Below are 8,174 nucleotides of genomic sequence, written 5' to 3' on the forward strand. Positions count from 1 at the left end.
CAGAGCGCCGGGACCGGCTGGAGCAGGGCTGCAGGCAGCCCCTGCCAAAGGGAGGGAAGGGTGTCCAGCGCCTTCTGACACATAAATGTCTTCATCTCCGGAGGGACGGAGGAGTGGAGCGCTCCGAAGCAGCTGGGCAGCTCTCGGCTTATTTGAGCAAAACTAATCGCAATGATTAATTAAGCCTTAATCACACAGAGTTGCTCCTGCTGTGGAAGAGTGGCCTATTATTAATATTAATTAATGTTATTAATTAATGATAATAGTTATTATTCACTCATATATGGCGGCAACAGCTCAAATTCATCTGCTAAAAAGCACCCTCGGCAGCGGGGAGGTGCTGAGCGTGTCTGCCCCCACAGCCCCCATGAAGGGAACCAGATCCCTGGGGAGATCCCCTCACCGTGGGGCGATGGGACGGGGGCAGCACGGCCACCCCGTCCTCCCCGAGCGGCTGCGTTTCACCTCCTGCAGCAGGACGGGAACCACACGACGATTTCAGGTGGGGTCAGGTCTGCAGTGACCTGAGGCAGCTCCTGATTTGCACCTCCTGATTTGCGGTGAATCGGGGCATTGCGAGCAGGGATCTGAGTCCTTGGTGTGCAACATCCCTGTCAGCAAACCCTCAAGTACATGCTTAATTTCAAACATAAGGATAAAACCCACAGGCTTCAACATGGACCTGGAAGGATTTAGCGTTAAAGCCAAGTGTTTTGATGTGAACTCCAGGTTTCTGGTCGTTATAGTTTGATCTGGATTTTCAGGATGTGCCCCTAGGCTGGCAAAACAAACCGTCTGGGTTCAAATTCAATTCAAAAAGATTGTGTGCATTTCTGAAGAGGGATTTCACACCCTTAAGAAAAGGAAAATAACTGAGCCACACTTGCAAGTAGGTGAGAAATAATGAGATTTATGGCCAAAAAACTTGGTGGCAGATCATGAAATGGGTTCCTGGTGTAATGGCAGTAGGTGCGTGCACATTATCAGTGTGGAAACACGCAAGGACACAGCCAGAGGTAGATGTGGAAAGCAGCTCAAAACATGACTGGAAGCTTCTTAATCTTGTTTTTTCCCAGAGCTAAGACTGCCTTTTCGGCAGTCTTTTTGAGCATGCTTGGAGCCCTGCTACACAAACACAGGACCGCTCACAGCAGCGGTGCTCCTCACGTGGCCAGGCTCCAGCTGACCTGTGTGGAAGCAGAGCTTGCCCTTAGTTATCTGAGGTCAGCCAGACTGATATTTTCCTTCAGTTTTCCTGGTGTCTATATTATTTCTCAAATCCTTTTTAAAACTGAAAATGCCATGTCTACGGGGCTACCGAACGCTGCTCGGGGCCTCAGCCCGTCAGGGGCGCCCAGGCAGCAGGAGAGGCTGCGCGAACTGACCCATTTTTGCTTTCAAACACGGGGACATCTGCCTCAGCGCTCGGTTCGGCAGCGAGAGGCACCGCGCTCCGCCAGCGCCGGGGAAGCCACGCCGGCTACTCAAGCGGCAACTCCATGAATGCAAATCAGGTTAGGATAGCCAATAAAAGAATATTGCATCAATTTATTGCACGTCCATGGACACAGATGGGACTTTATAGCTAGCTGCATTCAAAGAATTCACATGCAATCACACAAGTGAACACCATCTCACCAGCATGGTGAACTGGAAGCCCAGCACAGAGCAAACTCCTGAGTGAAAATGGAAGGACTCTGCTTGCCAGGGGGACGGTGTGTGTGAGCCTGCCCAAGCACTCTACCTTCCAAGTATTAATCCCTTATTATTGGTCTGGCCGGCTGGAGACATAACACAGTATTTCACCGGGTTTGTTCAACACCAGCTTTACGCATCCTTCAACTCAGAAGTGGGTGAGTACAGCAGGTGTAGCTCAGACGGCAGGAGGTTTCTACAGCTCCAGACCCCGCTGTGAGCCCAGCCCTGCCCAGCAAGGTTGGGAAAAACCTCCCCGACAAGGGACTGAGGCTGCAAATGAGATTGTCCTGCGTTTTTACACGAGCAGTTCAAGGCCATTTAAGTGCACCCATGTAATGAGCAGACAGCTGAGGCACTGACCGAATTCCCTGGGTGATATTCACACTGACAGGCGGCAGCCAGCACAGTTCTGGGTCAAATTCAGCAAGACCAAGCAGGAGTCAGGAGGACAGAAGCGGCACCGTAGGCTGTGCCTGGGGTCCCTCCCAGGGCTCCCCTTTCCCAGGTGGCCGCTCCCCCACTCAACAGCCATCTGAGCTTCCCCCCACCGAACACCCACCCCACGGAGCAGAACCAAAGCCTCATGCAGAGCAAACAGGCAGGATCGCTACCAGTAAGGACGGCAACTTACAGCCTGGGGCAAGGACGGGACAGAAGCGAAGGCCGACAGCAGACCCTGCCCGCCCCGGGACACGCTCGCGGCTTGCGACGCGCTGGCCGCTGGGTGAGCCGCAGCCGCTGCACAGCCCCAAACGCACCACGGAAACACGTGCAAGCTGCGTTTCTTGCAAACAGCCCGAAACATGCAGTGCTAATGAATGAGGATTCAGCAACAGTGCTTCTGAGGGACATCCCTCCCCAGGACAAACAGATCTTTACCTGTTAATTGAACTGACGCTGGGCACCGTGTCGTTGTCACACACTCGCTCAGCAAGGAGTCTGTCCCTGATCTCCCAGGCAAACATGGTGGGATTTTGGCGTTTGTATTCTGCAATTTTTTCAACGACTTTGGGTGTGGCAACCTTTGGTTTGGATCCTCCAATCACTCCAGGTTTAATACTCCCGGTTTCGTAATACCTGGGACAACATCCAAAACAAAGCTTTAGTTATCATGAATAGACAGAGAACACGCTTTGAGATTTATAGGGAACATAATTTCAAGGCAACCAAACCCCAGCAAATCCTGAGATACATCTTCACTTTCACATACACATTTTCTGCCTCTGTAGTGCTTTATCACCTAATAGCTTAACTTATAGTAATTGGAATTGGGCCTTGGGATACAATATATATTTTTCTGTAATAGCAAGACAAAAGAAACAATGCAAGATTAAAGGGCATGCCGGGATCCAAAATTAACTGAAAATGTGTGTTATTAATCAGCAGCGTTGGCAATAATAGAAACAAATCACACCAAAGACCACTTTTTGCAGTGAACTCTTTTGTAGTAAATTACTGTTTCTACAGAAATTCTCTGTCATTAATATCTATGGCTTGATACCATTTCATAGTGAAAACAAGGCTAAGTATTGTATTTTATTTGCACCTCTGGAAAAAGTATGCTGGTATAGCTTTTTCCCGTGCGATGGTTTTGATACGAGTATTATGGTTTTAATGGTTAATATTTTTCATAATGTATTCTTTTTAACGTTATGGTTTTAGTAGTTTTAATTGTAAATGCCAAGGCAAACAGAGCTGGCTGTGTGCCGGGGGGTCCAGCCGCGGCGGGGCTGGTTTCTGCCATCGCCCGTGCTGCCTCTCCTGGGGTGCAGCGCCTATGCCACGCCAGGAAAGGTGGGAGCCTGGACCCCTAAACCGACAGAAATATGCCAGATTTCTTCACATGTGAATCACAGAAGAGCAACTCCTTTTGGCAGCATTGCAACAATACATCACAGCTGAGATCCCCGGCCCCACAAGTCTCCTAATAAATGAAACCTCAAACATGCTGCTAAGAGAAGTCGTATGTTACCCATCGAGGGCTGGAACGGGGACCCGGAACAAGACCGTGCTCGTCTGCACTGCACTGTCAGGGCACCGACACACGACGCGCTCCCAGCCGTGCACGTCTTTCTACCTTGTGAATTTTCTTGTGACCAAATGAAGAACAAACTCTGTGCCAACCCGCAGCAGCCGCCCCAGCTGCCCCGAGCCAGCGCGTCCCCCTGCGCCACGCGGCCCCGGCGCACTGCGCTGCGCTCGCGGCGGCTCCGACCTGCACACTCGATCCTCCCTGCCCGTATTTCCAGCAGGGAGCTCAGAAACCGCTCCCAGGTAAGAACAGAAAACTGCTTATTAATATATTTTCTATGCAGCTACTTGACATACCCATTATATTAAAAAAAAATCCCAAATCTTTCTGGTGTGAGCAGAACACAAACAGGCTCAGCAGCTGAAGTCTGTCTCACCGTAACACGCAACCGTGTTCATCAAATTTCTGCCAGGCTATCGGTTTTCAGTCTTCCTGGAAGAGCTCTGCGTGCCAGGCCTAAAATTCCTTTAAAGAGACTGACACCGTGTTGTTTATACCTCTTTTCAGATATTCTGGATACGGGAGTGGACTCAGATGCACCAGTCTCCGTGAGACATTTAAGCAATATTAGTAAAGACGAACGTCGAGTGTCAGAGACGGATTAACCCTCGTGGTGTCCCTGAACACAGTCTAGAAGTGAGCTTTAGGGCAGGGGTTGAAATTCAGCTCCTCCCGTGCTTCCCAAGGACATGACAAAATTACGGCAAACGTGGACCACGGGCCTGCTGAGGCCGTGCATCTGTGTGTCGAGACCTTGGCTGCTGGAAGGAGGAGGGTGTAGAAGGAAGCCAGACAACACCATGAACGCTGCCAAACAAAAAGTCACAATTTCTTCTGTTCCAGCACAAACTATGCATGTTACAAACCTTCCTTAGTGTTTTTCTGCAGTGCTGGTGGTGCTGGCGGTGCTGGCGGAGCAGACGGGCAGCCACAGCCACACAGGCCAGACGGTGCTTCTCGCGGTGGGAGAGCCGCGACGGCAGCGCCGAGCTCCCCGTGGCACCGAGCCCCGGCGCCCTCTGCACAGCAGGGGCTCCATCCCAAATGGCCCGACCGCGGCCTGCCCTCCTGGGGCCCTGCCCGGCACACACACAGTGGAGAGGCGCTCGCCGCGTGGGAGGGTGCGCGGTTGGGCCACGGCCCCTTTCCCTGGGCAGCGGGACAGCTCAGTGTGACAGGACAGCTCGGTGTGACAGGACAGCTCGGTGTGCCGGGGACAGCCCTGGCCCAGTGCCACTGACGCCTCCCTCCCGTCACCCAAGCACCCGGCCTGGGTGCAGGCAGCGGGCCCGCAGATGCGCTGGCATCCCTGGTGCCCGTCTCCATTTTAAAGGCAGGGACAGGGGCTGCTGGCGTCATTTCGTGCACATCAGCTCCCGGCCTCTCGCTCCCGGCAAGCTGCTGATGCAGAAGAGAGCGGCCCCGCGGTGCCCGCTCCGGGAGCGAGGGGTTCGCCTGCGCGGCGCGGCCGCGGACCTGCCCCTGCGTGCTTTCTAACTCTGTGTCGAGGACTGACAGAAATCTGACCGTAACATTCCAAATGTAAGGATTTATTTTAAGTATTCCCACTTTTTCACATACACACACATGAAAAAACACGTACACACACAGCTGCAATTACAGTGACATTTTACCCACTGTAATTATTAGTTATGAAAATAATGAGCTATGAAATTCCAATTTATTGTTGACAACTTTAATGACAAAGCTCTGGAGCCTCTCTTAGCTGTATAGTGCAAATATGTCTGATGGTAAAGCTATTCAGACTATCAAAAGTAAAACCATCAGGCATCTGCCTGGTAGGTAAATAAATGGCCTCTTCCCTAGCTGTGCATTGCTCGTGGTGGGAATTGGTGGCAATTCTGCTGCAGCAAAGAGCATCACCAGTCGATCCACGCCAGCCTGTGCCGATGGCGGATGCAAAGCGATAACCAAGCGACACAGCCCGTGGTGCGCAGGCAGGTCGCACACACAGGCTGCGGAAAGCTTCCCTCTCCAAACAGTAATGGACACTGTGTCCTCAAACCTACTCCAGCAGCCACGCGTGTGGTTCACAGGCAAACGCGCCTCCCTGCAACCAGGTCATCCAACCCAGGGATGCTGAGCTCGACCGGTGCGCTGGCTCGTGCGGCTCCGGAACCACCGCGCGGCCGTGGAGACCATGTCCACCGGTTAAGGCAAGAGTGGGTAAGAGAGATCTGAAGAGAAAACAATGCCAAGAGCTACAAAACGAGTGGCTGTGACTTTGCCAAGTCGGCCTGCTTCTGAACATTTGAACAGCAATTGAGAGATCGCAAATGCTGCTAATCCAAGCAGATCCTCTGCATGATACTACCAAAAAAAAATTGCCTTGACAGCCTTTGCAGTTACGCTATGTCCAGGAAAGCAAATCGGTTTAGAATTGGAAAAGAAAAATATGGTAAAAATATAAAGAGCAAGAGCCTAAACAATTAACTGTTAAAGTTTAGTAAATAGCTCAAGAATTAACTTAACCAGCTTATCAAGAAAAACATATTCTAAGGAAAAAAATCCTTAATATAAGTTGCTCAACTCCCTCAGAATACCTGTAGTTCAAAACCATTTTAACACTATAATTTATAAAAATTATGTTTAGTTTTGCTCCTAAGATACAAAGAAGCAAGGATGGTATTTTTTTACCTGAATCTATGTCAAATTTTAAAATGAAATCAGGAAATTACATACATTCAAAGTTCGATTTCCTGTTGCCACAGCGATTCAAGCAGCTCCAGCCTGAACAGAGTGTTAACTCACAAAATAGCCAAAATAGTTACTTATGATATTCTGTGCTCTAGTTTAAAAATGTGTTCCAGCACAAGAGTAGAAGAAAGGCATTGAATTAAACAGTGGGACAGATATCAGAATAGCCTACATGAACGAACACACGGCAATGTTGATGCAATATGTAATGACATTATTTCTAAAAGAGACTCTTTTTCAGAAAGCAAAATTAGTAACTTCCACTTCTATGTTTTTTTTCAGTTTTACTGAAGGTGGCTCCAGGATTCCTCCACCTGTTCAGAACAGACAGGTGAGGGATGTATGCCATATATACAGCAAATACACCCCACATGACAATTTGCTCCTTGTGCTAGAATTACCTACAAGGATATGTGAAAGGGGCAAACCAGACACGCGAATACTGGCACGTCAGGCATACGAAACCATGAGTGGTCAGGAAACCCCTGTGCTCACTGACTGATTTCCTGAGGTTTCTACTATTCTCCATTTGTTTGCAGCCTTCAATTAAGGGTCTGACACTGACACTTTTGACAGACACAGAAGATGGGTCGTCCCCCCTTTACCTGCCAAGTATTTTGCTGACGCAGCCGTGGCTGACGCGGAGCTGCCGGGAGATGTCACACGGCCGGACCCCTTGGTGGGCCAGCTCCACGATCCTTTGGCGAACAACATCTGGGAGGGGGCGGCCGTTCACAAAAACACCCCCCAGTTGATTCACACCGCCATGTCCTGAAAAACACAGGGGAGGGGAGAAGGGCAGGAGAAGGAGAGCTGTGTGAGAGTTTTGGATGTTTCTGCAAGGCAGAACCCCCAGCCCAGCACTCCCCGGCACCGGGCATCACCTCCCCAGCACCGGGCCAGCCTCCAGCTGCTTTTCCCTGTGACCTGCAGCCCCGAGGTGGCCGCGGCCACGCAGCCCACGCTGCCGCAACGCCACTCGCCACGGGGGAGGACTCTCCTGCGGGAAGGCAGATCAGGCTGTGGGAGACAATGGCCACGGGAAACCACGCAGCGATGCCCAGGCCACCCTCGTCCCGGAGCCAGTGGCCACTGTCGCCTGGCTGCGAGTTCCGGGGACAGGGCGGGTGCACATTGAGAAGAGGCTGCTCATGAGCCTCTGCCCGAGAATCCCACCGAAAACAAGGCTGGGTAGGCTCACCCTACACACTATTTGTGTCTAAGCACAGAACAGGATACCTGAAATTAAATATGTGCTTGGTTTGTTGTTTGGGTATTTTTTGTTGTTTGTTTTTGTTGCTTGTTTTGGGTTTGGTTTTTTTTTTCAAATGCCTTGACTTAATTAAGGGGGCGAAAAAATAAATAAAGGAGATGATTTCTGCTCTTACAATTTACAGCAGTTTTGTCAGATATTATGATCCACAAATGAAATGTGAACACCCAGGCATGTCCAGTGTATTGTTCCTTTTCTAGCAGATTTGTACTGTTCACCTTTAGCAAGGTGAATCATATATCTGGTGGGAAACAGGACCCACTTGGATAAATAGTAGTCAAACTATGTAAACTCCATGAGCATATAATAATCCCATGTACTGAGTGAGGAAATACAATTAACCCTCATGTTGTTAATCATTCAAACCATAGAGAAGTGGAGAAACTGGAAACAAGCAATAGGGGCAGTACAAATTGCCAGTTCTGGAACAAAAATAATACAGAAAATCACTCT

At 50.1% G+C, this 8,174-nt stretch overlaps 1 protein-coding gene across 4 annotated transcripts in view; it reads right to left on the minus strand.

Moving 5' to 3' along the window:
- The window catches only part of PAX5 (paired box 5), a gene marked incomplete at both ends in the record, with an annotated part of 135,792 nt that overhangs the window by 121,060 nt on the left and 6,558 nt on the right, over nt 1-8,174 (minus strand). For 3 of the 4 annotated variants that reach the window (XM_080362628.1, XM_080362627.1, XM_080362629.1), the window contains 2 exons: nt 2,578-2,775; nt 7,054-7,219. In XM_080362628.1, coding sequence (XP_080218754.1) covers nt 2,578-2,775; nt 7,054-7,219 — 364 coding nt within the window. Of the gene's footprint in view, nt 1-2,577; nt 2,776-7,053; nt 7,220-8,174 lie in introns of those variants that run through there. The other variant, XM_080362630.1, reaches the window with a different exon arrangement.

Source organism: Nesoenas mayeri (assembly GCF_963082525.1).
Source record: "Nesoenas mayeri genome assembly, chromosome: Z".
NCBI lineage: Eukaryota > Metazoa > Chordata > Aves > Columbiformes > Columbidae > Nesoenas > Nesoenas mayeri.